The 25,361-nt window shown below is 37.3% G+C and overlaps 1 protein-coding gene across 46 annotated transcripts in view; it reads right to left on the bottom strand.

Moving 5' to 3' along the window:
• The window catches only part of RIMS1 (regulating synaptic membrane exocytosis 1), a 296,320-nt gene that overhangs the window by 4,794 nt on the left and 266,165 nt on the right, over positions 1 to 25,361 (bottom strand). For 45 of the 46 annotated variants that reach the window (XM_068183776.1, XM_068183805.1, XM_068183804.1 and 42 more), the window contains one exon: positions 3,026 to 3,167. In XM_068183776.1, the coding sequence (XP_068039877.1) occupies positions 3,026 to 3,167 (142 nt within the window). Of the gene's footprint in view, positions 1 to 3,025; positions 3,168 to 11,223; positions 11,408 to 25,361 lie in introns of those variants that run through there. The other variant, XM_068183819.1, reaches the window with a different exon arrangement.

The raw sequence follows: 25,361 nt of genomic DNA, 5'->3' as shown, positions 1-25,361 counted from the left end.
ACTCTCTAGCCAAAATATTCTGGCAGACAAATTTGGATCTGCAGTTGCTACCCACTCCTCTGTCATGATACAAACTGAACTGTAACATCAGCACAGTGTATATGGAAACATTCAAGGCCAGGTTAGACAGGGCTTTGAGCAACTTTATTTTGAAGATGGCCCTGCTCAGGGCAGGGGGTTAGACTAAATGACCTTTACAGGTCCCTTCCAACTCAAAACTATTCTATGATGCTATACTGTGTACTTTGCCAAGCTGCTTTCTTATATTTCATAGTGCCCACTTTTCTTTTTTTTAATAGATAAACAGTCTCCAAAAAATAACAAGAACAACAACAACAACAAAAAAAAAAAACAAAAAAAAAAAAAACAAAAAACAAAAAAACAGAAAGAGTGATCCATTGTGGGAAGACTCAGTTTTGACTTCCTTATAACAATTATGAGAAATAAAAGAACATACTCTGAAACAAGTCTAGACAATGTATTCCCCAGCAGGCCATCCACCACTCTATGTCCTCTTCTTCCTCAAATAAAATCCCCTATTAGACTGCAAAAATAATAACAAACTTCCTAATAAAACCAAAAGCATCTAGTGTTAAAAGCTTTGATTTCTGCACATCAGGCTTGTGTGCGTCAGCCATTCGATTCACAGTTCTTTGCAAACCTAGTAGTTTCACAGAAAAAGTCCATTCCTCTCTTGAAGACTAAATGATCTTTCTATGACTGCATTAAACTAATTGATTGTCTGTGACTGAAGCTGGTCAGAAAATATCATAGAATCATAGAATAGCCTGAGATAGAAGGGACCCACAAGGATCATCAAAGTCAGACTCCTGACTCTGCACAGGACAGCTCCAAAAATCTCACCAAGTGTCTGAGAGCATTGTCCAAATGCTTGCTTCTTGAACTCTGTCAAGCTTGTTGCTGTGACCACTTTCTGGGCAGAAAAACTTTTTCTAACATCTAACCTAAATCTCTCCTGATTCGGCTTCATGCCAGTCCCTTGGCACAGCGTTTTTCTTTAGAAAACTTTTTGTTTTCCAAAAGGTAAGCTTTTTCACAGAAATTTAGATTTAAATTATTTTTCTTTTAAATATGGTTTTGTTAGATGGAGGAGGAAAAGAATCTCAAGGTCTCCAGTAAAACACCAAGATACGATCTGCTTATCTCCCCAGTGGCACTATCCTTTCACTTTTGCCTCTGCTATGAGACATTACTTGCTTGTTTCATTGGCCTTTTTTCCCAAAATGTGTTACATTTTGCCACAGGTTGACTAACAACATTGAAAACATTCACTTGAGAGCACACTTCTGGCTATCCATATGATAATGAACTTTGGAAGTACACATTCATCTTAATGTGTATTACTTCTAATTCATTAAACTCCAATTAAGGGTCAAGCAAAAGAACATGACAAGGTACCCAGGGCGCAGGCACTCTGTTCGCTTTTCAAGCTTGCTTTCCTCACTGCCTTACTCAGAGGCTGATTCTCAAATCGGCAATTTATGGCTCTACCTTTCTGTCCTGCATATGCCTTCTGTGACCTCCAGATCCATACCTTGGCTGCCCCAGCCCTGCCAAATCTATTTACACACAATGAGGGTGAAACAGAGGATTAAGCTGTTACACTGAAAAAGTCCTCACCTTTGGTGCTGGGCTCCCACCTCTCCTCTCCACTGCTAACCAGGGAAATAGGCTCCTCCAGCTCCTCCCTAAAGGGTCCAGTTTTTTGGGCCCTTTGTCACCAAGGTGAGTAACTGGTGCCCTAAAGATTGACACTCCAGCATAGAGAAGGGAAGGAGGATGGCAGGGTGGAGTGTTGAAAGGGTAAAAGTCAAAGAATCATAATGGGGAAAACACTGTGATATTTTACTCTTGTCCCTCATTCTTCATCTGATCTTTATCTGCTTTGGTTTTGAATTAGTCATGATGGAGCCTGTTTTTCCTACATGGCTCTTAAAATTCATAGCATTATCACAGAACCATAGAATGGTTTGGGTTGGAAGGCACCTTAAAAATCATCAAGTTTTGATGCCTGTGCCCCATCTAACCTAGCTGTGAGCACTCCCAATCATGAGCCAATCCACAATTTCTCTGGGCAACCTGCCCCAATGTTGCAAAAAATTAGAGTGGTGAGAAGATCTGATGATGGAAGCACCTTTACACAGATCCTTACCACCACCACCACAGCAGTCTTGGCTCTTTGTGGCTCAGACAATATGCAGTAGCAATTGTGGTAACACACATATAAAAGCATAAGCATATAAAAAGGTGAAGCCAAAGAAGTCCAAATCTCTCATTTTTTTTTCCATGTCTATAAAGGTGCATTTGCCCACCCCCATTTTCCCCTTTATTTGGGGAGTCATTGTCTAAGAAGTCCCTAGTAACCACTACACCTTGACACATGCAGTAGAGTCCCACTGAGAACTGCGAGGATGCTGGAATATTCCTGCACATTTTTGTGTCAGAACTGCCTTTGTTCTCCTTTCCTACATATCAAATTGTTCAGCAGTGAATGGAAATAGCTGCCCCATTCCCCACAGCTGTCTGTCTGATTTCAGCTGATGGGGCAGCTGGGCTCTGAGTTTACAGCTCTTAGTAAGAAACTTGGAACAACTCCAAATTAAACCTTCTTTGTATATAGTATTACTGAACAGAGTTTCATATCACAGGGATTCACATACAACATCTGAAGTTTAACTCTGAGGTAATCCAAACATATCTCAAAGAAAAAGTATCCCTGTGTTTTATTTTGAACAATGCAGTCTTAATTTAGTTGTCTTTTGATGAACAAAATGCCTCACTGGGTGACAATGAAAATAAGAACCCTTAAGAACTTCTGTCTCAATTTCAATCTCCATGAAATTTGTGTTATGTATCTAAAATAGTTCAGTTTTTAAAATGTTTCAAGAGGAAGAATCTTTACACAGAGACATTCCCTTCAGCTAGACATCCCAAGTAATGGAAAAGAAACTTCTACTACATTAGAAACTTCTCCTACATTACTGATATTTTTAATGCCACTTACTTGCCCTCGGAGCTATAACTATTTATGCTGCCATCAGTGGATTCTCGACTTGGCTGTCGAACCATACGACTTCTCATCTCTGCTGCCATTCCTGTTTCTGTGCTTCTCTGTATCGTGCTCTTTAGCTTCTTGCTGCCAGCCTCTGAAAGGAAAGAAAAAGAAGCAACAGTTAGAATAACTTACTGCAAAGCCTTCCCTTGCAGTTTTCACCCAAGAATGGCGATCTGACTTGGTCATTCCTATTTACTAACATAAAAAGACTATTCTGATTGAAGAAGCAATCTGTCTTCCTCAGTTACAAACTTGAAATTACTTCTTCTTAAAAGGCTGCAACCTGAAGATCTTCATTAGGGCAAACTCTTTGAAATTAGATGTCTTGTTAATAGCCTTTACACAGTTGGAATGTAGACAGGTTGTGATACTGTGTACTAACCACATACTTGGTAATATGCCTCTAGCCACCTTGCTAGGTTGGGTGACTGCAAAAGAAGATACAATTCTCACAGAAAATAAAAAAGGAAAAAAATCCTTTATGCATTCCACAGAAAAATGTTAAATACTAAGATACTTAATATCAAAAATCTAATAATGTCTTTTGACATTATCTTTTTCTCACCACAAAATGTCTTCAAAGTAAACAGTAGACTTTACAGAAAGTATGATTTCAGCAGTTCCGAAACAAAAATAATTCTTGGGGAATTTGTTTGGGAAACCACAGAATAGTTAAGCTGGACAGGACCACAGTGGAGCAGCTGGTCCAACCTCCCTGCTTCCTAGAGCCCATTGCACAGGATTGTGTCCAAACAGTTCTTGAATATCTTCAGTGAGGAGACCCCACAACCTCTTTGGGCAGTTGGACTCTAGGCTTGCAACTATACGATTCGAAAGTAATGTAAATATTTTGAAATAATTTAGAGACTTCATCCATTTGTCAAGCATCTGTCCCATGTCCTTTAAAATGCAATTTGATTTTCACCTGGAAGTTTTCATGCTTCCCTTGCGCAAGAAGAGCTTCCAGTCCTTTACAAGTTCTCTACGCGTTATGGCTGATCTAGAGTGAATTCTGCTGTCACACGGCAGAAATTACTCTCTAGATGATGATAGTTGTCCTCAATGATCTTTAAATTTCTTCCACCAAAGCTCCCATGTGACATAATAACGTGTTGTCTTCAAACTCAGTGTCCTGGTCTTTTTCATTTAGTTCAAAATAGGTATCCAAAGTTCAATGGGTAGCATCATTTTCTCTCAGAAGGTAATAGATATGACAAGGTTTCACACAGGTACATGCTACAACATTCTTCTGCATTTATCCCTTCATTTCGGCACTCCTTTATTCACCCCTGGAAAGTCTGCATGCATCTTTTTCATGGTCTGCTCAGGGAAACAGATGAAAAAGCAAAAATTTCGTCCATCTCCACCTGCTATGGAGACTGAATTGCTCTGAAAAATTTTTCACCTTCCTGTTGCACATTGATGATGTTTGAAACTGACAGATCTTAATAGATCTTACTCATCACAATAAAACTTAAGACTTTTGTATCCCCCACACAGCCTGCCCACCCCCCAGGGTGTTTAAACATGCTGTGGATATCAGCCGGCCCTTGCTCTTTGGGTCTGCAGAGCTGGTCAAGGTCAAGGAGAAATCATACCATGCAGCCATAAGAGTAACGTCTTTGAAGCTCTCAGAGAAACAGCAAACATGGCCAAAGTGAAAGAATTACTATATTGGGCTCAGAGGAGACATGCCCACAGTGAAAGGGGCTGAGGTTTCCCTCTTAAGCTTTTTGGACTGGGTTTTGTTTATCTACGGCCACTAAGCAGCACCCAAAAGCCTCTGTGTGGAAGAGACCAGCTAATTCCACAGATCCTTTTCTCCCTTCTGAGGCCAACAGCTCTGAGGTTTTCCTGTGGGCCACTACAGCTCATCCACATTGCCAGTCCTTGGTCAGCTGAAAACACATTAACCAGTGCTGCTAAATGTGAGGTAGAGTAGTGTAGGCAAGGTACACCAGGCAGACCGGGCTCCACTCTTACACAATGCAGGTGCCTGTGGGAGGGATTTGCTGGAGCTTTGGTGACTTGGTATGTAGAAACCCAAATGCTACATTTGGTCCTGAACTTTCTCTTTAAAAACGGAGGGTGTGTTCAGCTTATCAATGCTGATAGGCAGGATGAGTCTCAAAAAATAACTCAAAAAGCAGCTAGGAAGTTTAAGCCACATACAGAGCTGTACTCCAAAGCAGGATTTTCACATTTTCTGTAGGTATGCATTTTCCACTCATGTTGTTTTTTCTCTCTCTCTCTCTTGCCAGGACCTGTCTGAAAGTGTGTCTGTTTCCATCTGTTCCTACAAAGCATGTGAGATTATGTGGTTTACCCCCTGCCTGCATTTCTGGAGCCAGCCAGATCAAGCAGCATGACCTGGAGGATATAAAAGGGTAGAGCCTGAAATGTGTTCAGCTGAATAGGGTTGCTTATGAGTATTCAGGGATCAGGAAAGTAAATGAGGAGACTCTAGAGGTAGCTACAAGACCCTCATGGTCTTGGTACATATTGGTAAAGATATGTTTTTCTGGACAACCCAGACAACATGGTGGGTGCTGAAATTTAGCAGTGAGAGCCAGGTTGTTGGGACAGATAATGAATATAGTCATAGAAATAATCACTGTAAAAATATCCATTCACTAAATTATAAAAATTAATATTTAACTTTGAGCCACAGTAGAGATTGAAAATAGCAGATGGATTTTTTTTTTAAGAGTAATGTTACATTGTCATGGATAACATTAGTACCGGTGTTTAAACAGCAGTTTAAACTGCTGTTTAAACCACTTCTTTGCTCCACAGATTTGAAAAGCACAGACCCTGGAGTAGTAATCCTTGTGCATGGCCAAAACCTTGTCTCGCTGAGCAGCAAGTACCAGATTGTCTTTTTCCAAGTACTTTTCAAGTCACTGCTCTCTGTCTTACAGTCCCAGATTCTACTTCTTTCTCTTTTCTCATCAGCATTTTCAGGTTGAAGAATCAAAAGCATCCTTTTGCCTCCCCTTATAACTGCTATTAATGCCCACAATGTTTCCCAGGAAAACTAGAATTCTCCAATTTATTCACTTTTATAACCTCAGTCTTAATATTCTGAAGTACAATCAGAAATATAACAGTAACCCAACAGAATGACGAAACACAGCAAGAGTTTTAGGGCATAGAAAAAATTGCTTTTGCCCATTGATAAGAATCAAAATACTTGTGGCACAGGTTTTGGATGTTTTAACCTTGGCCACTTATGCATCTTTTATCTTACATGATATAACACATTATTTTTGCAATTTTAACACAAAAAGTCAAGAGATGGTTTATCTTGTTAGTCTGCTCCTGTAAGCTTCTCACCAAACCTAGTTCTGTGAGGGAGGGAGGTGCTTAGCATGCAGATGAGTTGGGAACTGCTTCTATTTCTAAAGGTGCCTTGCTAAAGTGAACTCACTCTGGGGTACAATTCCAGTCCTGCCTTGACCTCACAATGAAATAAGGGATCCAAACAACTACCAGTGTTTTTCCTGCTATTGATAATACTTCTTCTAGAAAACTTCCACTTTCTTCTTGTATTACTTTCAATCTAACAGCTCTGCATATATCTTTGGAATGCTGCCTTTACATGAATAATACAGATTCATAAAATATTCAAGTTCAATATCTATGCTATGACATACTGAGATTTTCTGCTCTTGTCAGGGTGTCTATTGGAGAATGCTTGATCCTGCTCCAAATCTTTATTAGTTTGGTATGTGCAATTAAATTTTATAATACATTACAGTTATTTGCATGCACTGTGTAAATTACACTATATTCATGGTGCAGACTGAGGATGTCTCTATACAGAATATCATTTAGACGTAAAATTTACTCCAATGGTCTGTGTGCTTCTTTGCTGTGTCAATTGTGTAAGGATTTCTGCATGCAGGAATGCAGACTTATGTGCATACATTACATGTAAATACCTGGCTTAACAGGTACAAACTGGAGAAAAACTACTAAAAAGCAATTGTGATGAATATTTTTGCAGATTTAATAATTAATGCCAAAGCATCATAAAGCAGCCACCTGCAGCTACAAAATATACACAGCTTGTAAGCATTTTGCAATTAATCAACAGGCTTGTTGTAGCAGTCCTGCTATAACATGCTGATGAGCGTGTGCAATGTACTATTTCTATCTACTTATTATCAATATAGTCTATAGTGACTCCTGTTTGGTCTGACAAGAAACTGGCCCCTGATTTTGGTTTCCCCTGACAAAAGTAAGTTAATGAAGACCAGGACCTGAGTAAGCAAGCACAGCAAAAAGCAACTGTGCTCTACCTTATATCTGCACAAAATATCAAAGCATCTGATGTGTTCTAAATTTCTGTACGTCCTAATCACTCTGAAGTCTAGGAGCCAGGAGCTATTGACAACAATTACAGTGAGAGGGTCAATGATATAATCTATAGATGTAAGGTGGCCTACTACAGATACCTCAAAGCTAGCTTTACATTCTAAATGTAAATCCAATTCAGAGAGGACAATGCTAGACATCCCCCCTCTCCCACCCCCCTCTCAGCAAAGGCATGGCTGTACATGGCATCACCATTGGCCTGGCTTTTCCTCTGTGCTCTGTGTGGTGCCTGGAGGCAGTTATTACATTTTGCTCTTGTCTCAGTTCAGGAAGTCTGAAATGATGAGAGGGGCTGCTGGAGCAAAGCTTTCATCCGAGGTGCCAAGGTGCATATTACATGCCATGGGTCAAGGCTAGGGGACATACAAGAATGTGCAAGGACATGAGCTTGGCAGCTCAGTCAATAGGCCAGTATTAGGGACCACTGTAGGGCAGAAGACAATCCTGACATGACCCTCTATGTGCTGCCTATGGGGAGAGGTGCCTTAAGTGAGCATTGCCCAGAATTGTACCTGAGGGCAACTAGTTGGTTAGCAGCCAAAAAAGAAGCAAATTTACACACATGTAGCACCCAAGTATGTGAAAATTCATGATTGGTTCAAAAGAACACACCAGAGAACAAAGCATACACCACTTCTAAATCCGCTAAGGAAAGGGATCAAAAGAAGTGTCATTGCATGGCTCAAGGGCAATTCACTTGCAGTATCAAGTGCACTCTTGCATACAAAGAAAGCCTAAAAGGACTACAGCTCCAAGCCAGCTCTGACAGAAACCTGGCAGGATTGTGACCATGTGGTTGGTTTGTACACTGACTGGGTGAGACACCAATAAGATTATGCCAACTGGAATAGTAAGGGTCAACCTCAAAGATCTATAAAAATAAAAGCCAAGGGGCACATTTCCTTCTGGACCTTTCTGACGTATTAGTGATTTTTACAACTTAAAATTTAGGTGCTTGGAGACCTGCTGGGTTACAATTTCTGCAGCATCCCCCTCACTTCGCATGTAGTGCTTTTAAACAACAACATTTAAAAGGTGCCCCTTGGCTTATGGTCCTAAAACAGAGACAGAAGACAAAGAATAAATAGTTCAAAGAGCATTCAATTTTTTAAATGTATACATCTCTCAGATGAACTCAGCAGTACATTGATCACTGAGACTGAAAGTGCATAGTGACTATGGGCAGAAGATAAATAGTAAAAAATTTGACATTTAAATACAAATTTCAACAATACAAGTTTCTAGACTTTATATCATGCAATATTCCCCTTTACTTTCAATTCTGTGTATTGTGCATTACTCTCCTGAATATAATGCTCTCTGTAAAAAGACATGAAATATTGCAGTAATTGTCTTTTAAGTGTTTCTTCCAAATAGCATGCAAAATATTCAAAGAAAGGAGAATGCGGTTGATATTCTGTTAAATCCTGAGTTTTAAAATCCAAATATAAACCATCATGTACTTCTTCCCATTTCTAATTATTAAAACAAATCTAACAAAAAATTATACTAATATAAATTACAAAACTTTCTTGAAAGAATATTTACCTTTTCAGCTGAGGCAATTCATTGAGAAGAAGTTTTATCAGAAGTTTGGAATAAACTGTATCTCACAACTGTATTTATAAAGTCACAAACTCATCTGGCAAACACGTTTCACTCCCAATAAATACTTTCAGATAATACATAAAAGATAAAGCAAGTAGACCCTTAATATACACGATATATTTTTCTGATGTATGTAGAGCAAAGGAACAAAAAGCACCAATCCTAAGAAAAGGAGACTTCACTGAATTGATGTCAATGGTTGTATCAATGCTTTGATAGCATTTTAGACAATGTAGAGCAGAATCTCACCTTTTGACTGTATTTTTCACTGAAAATCCAATTTGAAGACTCAGACTCTTAACAGTTTTAGATTTCAAAGTAACTTACCCAACAAATCCTACTGACTTGCATGAAACAGAAGTAGCACTTTGACAGCAAATGACAGGAATAGTGCAAATCATCAAAACAAAAGCAAACAAGTTGAAAATCAGGCCATTTTTTACTGCCTGACAGTGGTCTCAAAACTTTAAGCAACTGCTCTTACAAATTGTATCTCCTTTAGATATCTTAGACATATTTACTGAAAAAAAAAAAGAAAAGTAGAAACAAGCATATGTTTTATATGTTTGTTCTAATACTTATGATTTTTTTCATGTCAGGGAAGAAAACCTGTGTTTAACCAGGACATATGTATCTTAAGGCAAGCAAGGATGTCTTGTCAGAAAAGATCACTTATGGCTTCTGAAATTTCTTTATGAAGATTAATTGTTTTGTCCACATACTTGCAATGAAGAGAAAAGAGCCACTGTCTGTCAGCCAAAATAAGGCAATCAAAGATGATCTATAGCAATGAGTTTGCACTTCTGGCATTGTGCTAAGCATACTTTATAAACATACAGAAATGAAAGCATCTTAATTATCTTCTTCACACATATGCAAAGAGCTATATAAAACCAGAATATCTCAGTGAAGCTGATAACAGGTACACATGCCAGGTTCTTCATCTCCTAAAGCCTACTTCAATGAAATTCAGTTATTAAAACAACAAACCCATGTTTCCAACAAATTATTTACTATATAAACAGTTTATAAAATATCAAGCACTCACTTTCTCATATACTCTTGGCTTTTTTGTTAGATGGGAGGAGAATGTGAGACAGAGGGAAATAAGAAGCTCAGAAGAGCTGTTAGTACTTCAACAATAACATTTTTAATTTAAAACACAGCCCTATATTACATCATTATTTATAAACAGCCAAGCCCTCTCAGAGAACTGACATATGGTATAGAGATAACATTTGTCCAAGGCAAGGGTGCTGGGGCACAGCTTGCAATTAATACAGCAGAGGAAAATAAAATGCAATGCAGAAAAAAAATAAGGAGATTTTTCAGATAAACTAAACTAACATTTCATTTCATCAGGAACTTATACATATGTAAGTAATTTGATGTCATTTGTGGTTTTAGGCAGCCATTACAATTTTAGTAAATTTGAGACCTTTCAAGCAAGTCTTCACAATTATGAGTAGTTCAGTATTTATTATTAAAACATGATATTGTGATTAATAAAAGACAATATTTTACAAGACGGTACCACCAATATGACAATTTATAAGGCATCACTAACAAAGAAATTCACTTTTACTGTGCATCTTCAGAAAAATTCCTGAGAACTATGTGCTGTACCTGATAGCAGCCCGAAGTCTAAATATTTTAATAACCTCCAAAAAACCTGTAAATTGAAACACTGTCAAAACCACTTGTGCTAAAGTATCCTCCAGTAAAAAAATGTTACATGCTTTTTTTTACAGTTGAAAAGTTTCTGCATAGTAGCTCAACCCTAAGACAAATACACAGCATATTAATCAGGAGACATTACAGCTTCAGAAACAGTCCCTTCATTTTCATCTCAATTACCAACCAGTGAAAAGATCTGAAAATGCTTTACCTTTTCAGTATTTGATTTTCTCCGACTGCAACTTCCAAGCACTCTAAGTTTTATTTTACCACTACCATGAACTCTCAGGTGGATATTACATTTCCCTTTAAAAATGTCAATAACCTGCCTTTAAGAGATAATTTCTAATGTATCAAATCAACATTACCTCACAACTCCAATTTTTCTTTAGTGACTGTAGCATTGCAAAGTTGTAACTCCAGACTACCATACATTGCTAAAGCAAGACATGCATGGTAAAATACAGAAAATACAAGCTTACCTTTGGTTTAAGCAAAATTAAACATTGGCTATGATATAATCCTTAGCAAGCAGCCAGCACCTAAAGCAGCTTCACCTTTGTTTAAATAACTCGTGTGGTTTCTGGGTAGAATAAATCTTTGGGGTCCTGGCGTTGCCTCTCCCTCATTGTCCTGTAACCACTTGGCACTGCAGCACTGCGAGGAATGATCAAGTTACTTCACTCACAAGTTCCTTATACAACTGTGATTACATTACAGGGCCTTGCAGTGAAAAAAGTACTGAAGTACATGCTAACTAGCACTTCATAATATATTGCTGAAAGGTTAAAAAATTTAGTTAGCAGTGCATATTCCAGTTATGTGCAAGCAGAGAAGAGCACAAAATATTCTTAGCAACCGTGGTCAATGCATTTTTTTAATGCTCCTGGTCAAAATTTGATGAGGAGTCAGATAAATTCAGACTCATATTTTTCTGTCCTGGTGATTTTGACTCATTTTGCATGAATTTTGGTACAAAACCACCTGAAGCACTGCAAACCTGAGAAAACATCAAATTAGCATTAAATACTAAGTTACAGTTATGCAGCAGAAAAGTCTAAATGATGTTTCTGTCTTAGAGGGCTTTGAGCACAGCAGAGTTAAAAAAGTTTCACTGCCTTGGAAATGCCCATGTGCATTCTGAGAACAGAACTTCATTTTTTAATTGCTCCTTTCATCTTTAAACTTCCTTTTGAGGAAACAGACTTTGCAATATTTGTTTCTATGTGAAATTTTTCCGTTTCTCTGATACTCTATTCTGAAAATGTATTATACTTTCATTTTGCAATTGGTTAAGAATCAATTAATTTAACACACCTTAATCAGCTGGCATTTGAAATTGTAGGGACCAATTTGCCTTCTCAGGGTGATTAGAGCCAGAAAGAAAAAAGGAAATTACTCAGCATTTGTCAAGCTGAAAAAAGAGGGATTATTTCAAACAGAATTATAATGAAGAAAATAATTAAAATGTGCACAATACAGTTCTGTAGATCTTCAAGTTATGGTGAGGTTCTGGTTATTTCAAGTATCATAAAATAATTAAGGAGAAAAATGCCACAAATTAAACTGTTCATTTCAGCTAATAAACACATAACAGGATTTAAGATCGCAAATACTGTAGAGGTCAAAAACTCAAAATCCTCCCCAGTAGTGATGCAGTATATCTCATGTCACACCTATGCAGAAGTGTCCACGTATTTTCTTTGCTTAGGCACAGATTTCCTATTTAGTGCAGTAGTTGAAGTTATCTTGACAATTTTAGAAATTATGCTTAGAAGGCGACATTGCCTTTTTCAAAACTACATAGCTGTATACTATGATGTGGGTTAAATTACAAAAAAAAAAAAAAAAAAAAGAAAAAAGATTAAATGGAAAGATTTATCTCAATACAATACCATGGTAGGAATGAAATGCTTACATTGGGAGCTGCTAATGTGTGCATGTCAGTCTCCCAAGACCTGTCTTAAGCCTGCACCTGGCAAAGGCTCCAGGATCTGCCTGCCACCTTGAGCAGTTTTAAACAAAACACTGCCCTTGTATCAAGTGTACAGAAGTTTCCTCTTACACAGGTTCTTGTTTAGGGTAACTCAGCGAAGGTTTAAAGTTGAAATAAAAAGCACACAGAGGGAAAGCTCCATGGCTCTACAGCCTCTCAGAAAGCTCCTTGTGTTACAACCTTTCCTCCTTTATGCTTCTTCTTCTAGTCCCAGGAAAAATCATTCCAAATATTTCTTATTTGCAGAGCCAAACCCCCTTCCCAGGATTAAAACTGTTTGACTTATTCTTCTGATGTGTAACACAAAGGCTGACCAAAAACTTGGCCGCTTCTTCCACCACTGAATCCTGAAATATTAAACTCACTACAAAGTAATTTTTTCTTGGTAGCCTCCAACATACCACACCTCAAACAAACTTTTATTTAAGCTTCCTACAAATTTAGACAAAATTTTGCATGTTGTTTTTGCAGCCTTGTCCCTTGTACCACCATCAGTGATCCCACTGAAGTTTCAGCTATAATAAACTATAACCATGCTCTTTTTTCAGACAAAGTACCTGTACTAATGCTTACTTTGCTTTTGAATTTATTTTAAAATGTAACTACCAAAAGTTCCAAACTAGCTAGGTTGTGATGATGTACAGACAATAGCTCTCACCTTTGAGATCAGCCCAGGTAATAACTTCCAGAAAGGAGGCTGAAAACTCAGGAGATGCTCTTTCTTTTGAACAACTGGAGTTCAAATCCAGTTAATAGTGGTCCTGGTGCAAAAATTTATCTTTTGAAACAGCTTTTTATTCACAGTAGTAGTTAAGACAGGTAAGTAGTGAGGGAGACAGTCACTTAATGTTTCCATTTCCGGAGAGCTTTTTGTGGCATTACGCTCAGTCTGGTTTGCATTAGTTACAGCCATCTGTGGGTAAAAACATCTACGCCTTGGGCAGCGGATCTGTGCTAGATAAACACTGCATAACTCTAAGATATAATTGTTCCCTTTGTGTTTATATTATTGAAAGTGGACAACTGCACACAAAGACCTGCTTCAGAGACACATCGTTCAGCCAAACTTCCCAAATGAATGCTCCAGCATAACTCTGCTATGAAATCCTAAGGTTTGCATCCAATATTGCTGGTTTATGTTCATTATCAAAAACGCTGTGAGGAAAACACTACTGACAAGATACAAAAGTTCAGCTGTGCCATAGACAGAGACCAGCACAAAAAACCTGTCATCAGTATTGCTTTGATATCTGGGCAAGGTAGGGAGCAGTGTGAGACAGCAGGATTTTCTGCAGTACCTTGCATTTTGCCATCAAAGACAATTCCAGGTTATTTTTCAGGCGCCTAAGGCTGCTCATTTCTCATTCTCCCCAGGTCTCCTCTCTTGGTACAAACCTTGCTTAGCAAGGAAGCACTTGCCTTTCTCAGAGGAGAAGCACACGAGACAATAGTCAACAGACATGAGGCAAAAAAGCACACCAGTTCAGGGAGAGTTGTTCTGTGATTTCCCTGGTAAATTACACTAAATTTTTACTACAAAGCAAGATTTTTTTATTGTGACTGTCAGCTTGTTTTATCAGAGACTTATCGTATACATAATCTGTTACAAACATGATAAAAAGCTAAGAGAAATATAAGAATTAGCCATATATATAATAAAATAATATTTGAGAGCATCTGAATTACATCCAATAAATAGAAGCAGAGAGTGAACATTTACAAAATTTTAAAGCCCTTTTGAACACAAGGCAGAAAGAGATGGTGAAAAAAAAGTGGTGCTCATACAGCCTATCTCTACAGAAAAAACCCCGATTCCCTCCCAGACTTGTATATATTTCTGAAGTGAAAACACTTCCAAACTGCCGTGCCAACTAAAACAGAAAATTATATGACATACATATTTGAATGCAACTATGCATGAACACTAATAAGTTTAAGGATCAAAGGCATTTGTCTTGAACTAATACAATATTCAGAAATGTTGTTCCATGTATGCTAATAACAAAAAATACAATACAAAGCTAATTTCACTACTGAACTATTTAACAGGCCATTTTCTTCCCTGTGTATTACTCAAAAGCAGACACTATGATTGAGCATTAAATTTTCCTGCTGTATTGATATAGAGGGCACTAATAAATCTATCACAGATGAAGAAATAACAACCATTTAATGATAAACTGGTAAATAAAACTTGTACATCAGCATCAACATCAAAGAAAATGAGAAAGGACAGCAGAAAATTGCACAGCTCTTTACAAAGGGAAATTTTCAAATCCACATCATAATAACAAACATGAAAATCTGCAATAATCAATCAGCCAGTCTGAACCACAGATTTCAAATCCTGAATTTACTTGTGGATAGCAGAGAAAAAGATGACTCCCCAGAGTACACAGCACAAACTCAAAATATAATTAACAAATCTTTTTTTCATGGTTCTAGGCTTACTATTGGTTAAACAGAAACATGCCTTTTACAGTAACTTTAGACTCTATTACTCAAGCCCAGCAGTACTACATCTTTCCAGGGATTTCAATATATAGTAGCTCATGGATGAAGATCATAAAATACAAAAGTAAAACAAACTTGCCTTTCATAGCAGGATTACACCATGGTGCTTGAATCTTGCAGAGCTAATGGTTTGAAGGTCAGGCTCTTTGGAACAGATGCACTAATCTCTTATTATCTCTATATTACACAAATTATTTCAGATAGTATTTTTTCTTGGAACCAACAGATAAACCTCTATTTTCTGCCTAGGATTACTGTGATCATTAATGAGAGTGGTTCTTTATGGGTGTGTTTGAAGTGTGAGAGGGTAGCTGCTATTGAGTATAGGTTGGTATAGAAATAGCAATGGCCAATTAAATAGCAGGGAAAAGTAAGACACATAAATTCCATGTAGGTAAGATGCTGTCAAAATAAGGATTAAACATAATATATTAACAGAAAAAAAAATATTCCTATGTACACAATTAATCAAAATCACATAAGGTAAAATCTAAGATCAGAGCTGAGTCTTGCTTTATTATTAGGAAATACTATTTAAGGAAACATGCAGTTTTGTTATTATACCCTCTATAATAGGTCAGACTTTAAAACTCCATGGTTACAACAGAATCTAATATGACAGAAGATATGAGATAAACCAATAAATAATAAGAAGTGCATAAAGCCTGGCTTGTTTATATAAAGCTGGTATTACTACCTTCCTGACTTAGTAAGGTCTGATAGGACATAATACAATTATCGAATTGGTAGCCAACTTCTAATAAAATCACAACTAATGACATCAAGAGCATGCAAATATCATAAAACAGAAATTTTGTGAAGCTCCTTGATAAATTAAAATAAATAGCTACTGCCAGAATAAGAACAACATAAAAGTGACTTTGAATAAAGTCAAATATCATACATAGATATTTTAATAACTATTTTCCAGCCTTTATATCACCATAGTTATATGTTATTAAACACATCATCTTCAGGCTATGAAAAATATCAAAACTAGTATGTCAGGTATTAGAAAAAGACTATTTTTGAAAAAGAGTCTGCAATCACAAGATTTACCCTATCTATTAGTGACGTAGCACTGAAGATATGTAATGAACACAATCTCCACTTTCTTTTGAAGTGAGTTTTAATCTACATTTCAGGGGTAACAGGAGGCAATTTCACTGAAAAATGACTCAAATCTAAAAATTATTTTACTTAATAGTCCTTTCATACAATGTGCCTGATTGCATACTGTTTTCAAAAGAATATTTTTATTCATGATATCTCTATTTTCCTCAGCTTCTAATATATGTATTTAATTTTTAACAAGAACATATTCTAGCAGAAAATTCTCTCAAGTCAAGATCTTCCAATACATAGTCAGAAAAAATCTTAGAATAATTTATGTTTTTTTCCATTGAAATACTTCAATAAAATCAATTTTTCTAACCCTTGCCCAGCAATGGTCTTTCTCTGAAGACTGCACTACGTGTAATGCATCATTGGGAAAGTGGAAGATGAAGACCAAAACTTTTTCAAAGGCCTTAACTTTTCTATACAGTTTTCTGTCATCCTCAAAGGAACTTTGGGCTACACAGAGTCATTGACTATATCAAATGAAATATACACGTATGGGTTATTTAGAAAAAATCTGAAGTGTTGTTAAATATTTTCTTTTCTCCTACATCCAGAAAGAGTTTTTTTGTCTTACATATTCACAAAAACATGCATAATTTTCACCAAGTCCAAGTTCATCATGCATAGATCTCCATGAGGCTATTCCTCATGAAGAATACATAGCACTGGACCTCACCATCATGAGGATACTTAATACATCATATTTGAAGAAAACTCCAATACTTTGTAATGTGATACTATTTGTTTGAAGAGTGAGGAAAATAAAACACCTCAGAAACCAAAGCTAACTTGCCTATAAACTCCTGTTCCAGCACCATGGTGCCTGAAAGTTTGAAATATTTGTTATAGGATATGATTTATATAAAAAGTCTTAATACAACTCTTTTTAATACAACTCTCAGTCTGTGAGTTTATATTATGTTCTGTTCTATTCATCCCAAGTACACAATGATAAATAAAGCACCAACCCAGAATCATGGTGAAATTCCAGTCTGCTTTTCTTCAGAATTACAAAGGCAAGGAAGAACATCTTGTGTACACTTAAATAAACTCTTATCATACCACCTTCCTATTCAGCAAGGCAGGTAACCACAGTATTTTCAGATATTTTGTAAGGATAATTTTGACAGTGGTAATTATTATTTTGGTAAAAAAAAAAAGAACTAGCAATTGCAATGAAGACATCTTGTTACAGAGAGTTCAGCACTGTGCCATCAAATAGGATAACAAATGTCACCATGCTATGTTCTGAAGTACAAAACATGAGCTAAAAGAACAGTCAAAAGGATGTGAGTATAAACATACACATTTACAAGGCAACCCAGTGATGGATGAATCTGTTTTAATTAATTTAATGAGCTGTTCACATATCCTATGCATTTCTTCATAGTTCAACTGAGTTCCCGGCTTAAAAGACTTTAGGAATCTTCTTACAGTCAGGTCCTGACTCAGCTTGTGGTCAACATACCTTCTATAATATCACTAAAATACATCAACTAATAATTTACTGCTACTTGCTCATTTAGCTAACTTCACACTTCAAGGAGTGGTCTGTGGTATTTACCCTTAAAGCAAGTAACTTCTAAAGAGTAATTAATTAAAATCCCCCAAAGAGAAACATTCTTACTGGGAGGACACAAGAAATTAAGACGCTAAATGAAGCCGGCCCACATTATACCCCAGCAGCACAGAGCTGAGTCCTACTTTATAATGTTTGGGCATCAAACATTATATTGTTTTCAGCCAGAGATCCCAATTTCAAGAAAGCTAACACTGTCCTGGTTTATATTGTAAACATTATTAAACATGTTTAATATGTAAGTGATATATAGATGCATTTTAAAGTATGGAAATTTAATGTCCCACAGACTCTTTCCTTAAAATAATACCCCTGTGTAAAGATTACACACAAGTGGTTACACACACACATGCACACTATATTGTTTCTCTTATCACATACTCCTAGGTAAACAAACAGTTACAAGTATCTTTTAATCTTTCAGTTAAAGTTGTAAGCTTTTTAGGAAGTCTTGGCTCTTCCGCAGACTGTGGGATTTTCAGTGGATCACTCGCAGTCCTGAAGTTTGCTCCTCAATAAAATAGGACAATGGCACTTACCGTTCTTTTGTAAAATGCTTTAAGGTCTATGACTGCCAACAATGCAAAGAACAAAGAACCATCACTACTATTAAAGAGGTCTGACACGAACTATAAAAGTCAGAACATAAATTAAGAGCACATAAAATAAATTGCACTACAAAGATCAACAGTACATATTTACATAATGGGCATAGCAGTTCTTGCTCCAGCTATTGCAAAATGACTGCTATACTGCTACTACAACTCTAAGAGAACAGATAACTTTGAACAACAGAAAATAATCTGCAAAATGTCATCCATTTATTCTACAGAACAGTATTTTTGGGCTGCTAAATTCTTAAGCCTTGAAATCAATGGGATTTTTAAGCATCAAACTCTCAAGACCAATTGATTTCTTAAAAATAAGCATATCCCCCCAACAGAGACCATTTTTATGCATAAAGAGAAACTACCTGTGCACTAACATGTTGACTGGCATGCCTGTGGGAAGCTCTTTAAGTGGAAAAAGAATGTTACAATGCAAAACATCGATGTTCACTTCTCAGTTTTGCAATTTCATTTCATACGTAGTTGTTTTAACAACTGATGATCCTACTTCTCTATGACATATGGCTTCTGTCATAAGTACTGTCAATATTGTAGTCAAGGGCACCACATGAACACAGATAAAGAGCAAAACATGAGAAGAAAGTCAGGAGATGTCACATCTGTCACCCTAAATTGACATCACAGAGACACAGAATGGTTGAGGGTGGAAGGTACCTCGAGACCATACAGACCAAACCCCTGCCATGGCAGGGTCACCTAGAGCAGGTGACATAGGAACACATCCAGGTGGGTTTTGAATGTTTCCAGAGAGAAGACTCCACAACCTCCCTAGTCAGCCTGTGCCCGTGCTCTGTAAACACGTTCTTCCTCATGCAGAGGTGGGCCTCCTTATGCTTTAGTTTATGGCCGTTACTCCTTGCTTGACTCCCATCTTTGAGATATCCACATGCATTGATGAGATTCCCTCTCAGTCTCCTCTATCATCATTCACCCTCCCTTATGGGATCAACCACTGATCCAGCTGGACATTTGATTTGCCTTCCTGTTTTTCTTCCTCACTTTTAACTCAACTAAACTTTATGCTGTCCAAATATTTTTTGCTCTTTTAGCAACAGACTATTTGCAACTATAAGCAAAAAGTAATATTTAAACAATACTAAGAAAGCATAGTATTGACAAAAGCATTGACACATAACCCCCAGTAAGACTAAGATAACACATTTACTGCTCAGTGTACCAGCACCAGGCACAGGGCAGCACTGGGTGAGTGACAGCACATTGCAGCTTGCAGTGCTCCCCAGTTGCCCTTTGAAGACTAAGAGCATTATTATATTCCCAGCATGCAAAAACTGGCAGTACCATATCCTAGAAAAAAGTAATATTTTCATTAATCATATACAAAAAAATTAATATTATTAAAGTACCTACACTTTCATCCTAAACACTGTATCACAGGTGCTATTATTACATATTCTGCTTGACTGATGACGATGTATGAGAGGCTTGGATCATGACAGTTGTGCTGAGAGCACAACTAATTCAAGTTGCAATAAATTTACAATTCACTGTGTCATTTCCATCTTCATGGTTATTCAGTTTTTGTTTTGACTGGAAAGATTCATAGCAATTACACAGTATTAGTTTTAATGATGACATTTGCTCATCAGAAAAAGTAGGATATTTAAGGAGATCATCAGACATTTGATGACATTTAAAACAATTAACCAATGGTCTTCTTAAAGATTTTTCACGGCATTACTTCTGAGGATGGCAACCTCACTTTCTTTAACATAAACATATTAATGGTTCCTTTCATGCAAACAATTAATACAAAAATATGACACAGACACACACAAAACTGTGCCTCTTGATTAGTATTCACACAGCATCTAGCATTCACACAGAATCTTAGAAGGCTGACTTTACATGTTATGGATGCTGAGCAATCAGCAGAGCAAATAAGAGAAACCACTTATGAGGTAGAGACTTCAGCATCTCAGCAAGACTTACAAAAATAGAATCAGAAATCTTAAGACAGTTGTACCTATGGAAAATAAGTGTGCCAAAGGCACTCTTGCATTTGTAATTTGAACTTAGCCATCACCCAGCCAGATCAGGTTCAAGCCTGGTGCTCTGACACAGTTTGCTTATTCCATGTAGAGCTGGAAGAACAAGAATGTGGCTACTTTGTGTAGCCCAGAGGTGGTTATTTTTTAAGGAAGACCTCCTCTATCCAAGCAACTCTGCCCTGTGCCTCTCCTCCTTGCAAGACAGGCAACAGAAAACTTTGCAGGATTCAGCTACAGGATATGAAGGACTGGGGCAGCTGAAAGCCCTTGTTTCTGAGGGGGACCAAGGAAAGGGCTGGGAGCAGAAACAAAGAGGGCTGAGCACAAGCCAAGTAGTACTCAGCTCACTAAATTTCAAGTGTTTATAGATGTTGCACAGGAGCTAGTCATGCCAGACTCCTTTTAAAACATATACAGAAAGCCAGACATTTTAGGGGGCACTTAGTTTTCACTATTTCAGACATTCACTTGAGGATGGTTAAGCCATGTGTGGAAGTGAGCATTTCTTTCTGCTGGCTAGAAAGCAAGCCTGAAGCGATGAACTGACAGCTATGTTGTGGACACCTATACTTGTTTGGACTACTCCCACCCTTTCTGATTACAGCTCCTGGTCTACTTCTTTGAAAAATGGTGCCTTTCTAGTTGTCAAGGACAGGGTTCATGTTCTGTATCCCACAATCCCTCTCCAAGTCCTGAAGTACAGCTGTACCATGTAAGTCTATTGAGAAAAACACAATCTGAGAAAAATGGACTCATGGGATTCCTTGAAGAGCTAAGCAGTGGGAAACCCTGGCTGGAAGATTTGTGCTCAAGTCTTTCTGGATGCATCCTTGTTTTTTTTTTTTGTTTTTTTTTTTTTTTTTTTTTTTTTTTAATTAAAAATGGAACAATACATTATGTCAAATATTCAGTCACCAGCATTTGCACAGAAAGATTTGTCTCTGGATCACAAAGACTAGGACTGGAGAGGGGCTTTTTGCCCTTTACAGAGTGTCCCCTGGCCCAAATCACTAAACTTTAAATAGCATTGTTAGATACAATCTAGATAGTATTGCCTGCTACAATCTAAATCTAAATTACTGGGAAAAGTCACTCTCCTGGGATTCTGGCCATGGGCAAACTTCTGACCAGAAACTACTGTGAGGCAGACTAGGAGAGCGTGCACCTTGGCTAAAAGGGGATCCCATCAAATTTCTTGACATTGTTCCCAAGCTGGCTATAAACATAGCTATCTCCATGAAGCACAGTATAGGGTAAAGGCCTATATGCAGGCATGGAGCATAAAAATACTTCTTGTGCAAGAATAAATAAAACTGTGTTTGCAACTATGTAAATGCTGTTAAAGAAAACTGTAAACTGCTACTCAAACTCATCACATTTTCTCCACCACCTTCCCAGTCACTTTTTCTCCTGGATTCCCCAGTCAATGACAAAGGTTCAACTCCTATATTCCTGATCTGTGACTATAATCCCTGCATAAATATATTAGAGTTGTCTGTTCCAACACATGCTAGAGATGATAGCTCTCTTGCTGTGATATGTAGCCAGAGCTGTGAATTTTTTAACAGCCGAGGAAAAAAGTAAGCACAATATAAATGCAGTTCTTTCAAACCCAGCTCTTGGGGTGGTTGTGCCTCACAAGGACCATTACTGAGACTCTGGAGACAGGGTTTGGTTACTAGACTGGATCCTGTGTGTGACCTTTCTGAAGTGACCCCTTCACAGTGCAGTGGAGTACCTCTACTAGTCAGAAGAAGTCCCTAACATGGTAAGTTAAAGACAACTGATTCCCTCAAAATGTTTTTCTGGTGAATTATTTCTTTTCCAGCAATAAATACTACTTCAATGGAAAACTTTAATTATGCAAAAAGCAAATCAACCCTACCAGTATAAAACCTGGAGGTTTGTTTCTATGTCCCTTGAACATCTTTCCCAGGTAATGTTTGGAGTGTAGACTGGAGAAAGCAGATGAGCCTTGTCAAAGAAATCTCCTCACCCTGCCCTGACCATGAACTCCAGAAAAAAGCTGTTCAGAAAGAAGATCATTAGGAGAATAACTTTTAAAGGCAGACTAATGGGTCAAACTTATCCACTTTTTTACATAAATCCTAGGTCACATCTATCCCTAATTAATTCAGTGTTTAAGTCTGGCGGTGCTCTGAGAAAGAACACTTAACACCATCAAATCTAATCAAATGGTAGAACTATAAATAAAACCAACAAGAGCCATGTGAAAGCAATGAAACAGCAACCCTGATATTCCTGCCTGGAAAAGCTTTTGGATATTTTAACATGCTTTGTAAACAGGAAATCCATTTCCACGCACCTGTGTTAAAATAACTTGTCAATCTGACAAGTTCTGTTCTGAAACCAGAGAAGTCATCACAAATAAATGGATTCCCAAGACACTGATTCTTTTCCCAAAGACACAAAATCCACTATTAACACACTGCCACCGCCACCACTCCCACCTCCCCAGACTTTTAGTAGTGTTTCACACTGATATTTTCCAAGCACTACATAAAATCGAAGGTACTCAGATAACCCAAGCTTCAAAGGCAGGAACTGTTTTGGGCACCCACCCTATCTTATCTAACCATGAAACTTCTGTGCTTCACAGATCACAGAATTAAAGCAGAAAGGCAACTGCCTCCTCTGGGCTTAGCACTGATCTTGCTCGACCTGAAGCAGAGTCAAGCTTCCATCACACAGAGAATTTCTGTTAGGATGGCCAGACATCTAGAGCTTCCAAGAATTAAAACATCTCATTTCTAAGATTCCTGGTAAAGTGAACCTTTTGAAGTGATTAGACACCAGAAACTGAATTTTTGTTATATGAAAAATGGCTGTATGGGTAAATTTAGTAAACTATATGTGAGTGTCTGTCTGTGAGCATCAAGTATATCTATAAATATTAAGTAATTTCAAAGCAGTTCTCAAGGTAACTTTGAGGATAAAACCACAACAGTTCATTGAACAAATACTGTAGTTTAATCTTCTAGACTTTTGAATGTCTTAATTCTATGGCACTGCAGTTAAATATTTGTAGACTTCAGTCTGAAAATCTAAACAAATTGTCCAATTTCAGTAAATTCAAGCAAGCTGAGCCAGACCTGAGGATACACAGAGGCCACATATACTGTTACTGAGGTCTGAGTAACTGTACTGAGGTTTGTACAAAAGGAAACAGAAATTCAACTTCAGCATTGCACAGTTTTTTATGCAGTACTCCGAGTAAGTTATACCAAATAACAGACATATTTAGCTCCTAACACGACCAGAGAAATCAATACAAATATAAACAAACAGCACTTTGCACTATTGGGTCCCTTTTGGAAGTTAGACGGAAATCACTTCTAAAAACTCCTTATCAAAATAAAGAAAAGCTGGCAGAACATTCAAAAGCCTAATGAAAATGGTAAAAACATGCCACAGTTGATAAAAAAATATTTGTACTTTGACAACATGCCAGTGACTTAGAGATTCGATCATCTCTGACTTCCTGGGATTGTTTTTTTCTTTGTCTTTTCTTGGCAATTTGAAGAAAATTTAACATGCAACAAACTGGATAGTCAAATGGAGTGGTCAAAATCACTCCAAATTTAATTTAAATGCTTTAAATACCAGTACATGTACAAAGGAAAATACAGCATAAAATTAAAATTATCCATTCAAATATGAACCTGTAAAATTGTCACTAGATTTTGATTGACTTGCTGAGAAAGCAATCACTTCTGGAATGTTTTGGTGAAAGCCATTCACAAGCACAGGGAGCAGACATTTCCAGGGGACAAAAGCCACTGCACATCAGCCACATTTATGCATGAAGTGCAAGCAGATGCCACTGAAGAGCCAAGCTTTGTACTGAAGAGGAAGAAATGAATTGGGTGCCTCAATCCCCCTTTTCCCTTCTCTTTATGTGTCAGACTGGTTGATAGGAAGCAAGTTTGGACTAGCAAGTAATATAAGGTGCTTGTTTTCATCTCTTCTATCCTTGTTCTATTTTAAGACTTGCCAAAGTGGTTATTACTTATGTTAATGTAATTTACATGCCATCTAAAGTATGAAGAGTACTTTGGGTAATAAAAATTATACAATCAGAGATCTAATTCCTTTGTCACACAGTTTACATTAAACTGCTGCTCCTTCTTTTCTTGGAAACAAAGTCAACATTGGACTGGCCAAAAGCCCTGGGGAGCAAAAACACCGCCTGACTGATGCCTGTGGGTCCAAGGCCAGTGCCTGTCCCTGTTTATCATCTGTGTCCTGCAATGCTGCTGTTACGTGGTCCTCAGCCAGCTGAACCCAACCTCCCTTCTTGATATCTGAAGAGAACTGGAGAAGGGAGTTGTTTTTAAGAGTGTGCCTCAGGTGTGCTCAGACTCTTTCCTATCCATATGCAAAGCTCCTGCTGGAGAATCTATATACCAAGAGGGCTCTGAAAAGCTGGGTGAAAGTTTTCAGCTGAAATTAAAAAAAAAGTAAATTTCAGCAACTGAAACATTTTGTGAACTGATACCTGCTCTGACACTGGTAGCATTTTATTTAAAAATGTTATTCATATTTATTCATATTTTAGGAAATACTCAAGCTAAATTTTGCCCTTTCAAGATCAAATAATAAATTTTTAGATTGGAAATAATTTTTCATCTACCTTAATAACTTGCAAAAATCATAATTAAAAATTATATGAATATTTTTCCATAACTTTACTGAGTTCTGCATATTTCATTACTTATAGTACTGAATTCGGAGTATCTAAGGGCCACTA

The sequence above is a fragment of the Anomalospiza imberbis genome, chromosome 3 (assembly GCF_031753505.1).
Source record: "Anomalospiza imberbis isolate Cuckoo-Finch-1a 21T00152 chromosome 3, ASM3175350v1, whole genome shotgun sequence".
Classification (NCBI taxonomy): domain Eukaryota; kingdom Metazoa; phylum Chordata; class Aves; order Passeriformes; family Viduidae; genus Anomalospiza; species Anomalospiza imberbis.
Note: the sequence above shows the minus strand (reverse complement) of the source record. Positions and strands in the feature narration are given on the sequence as shown.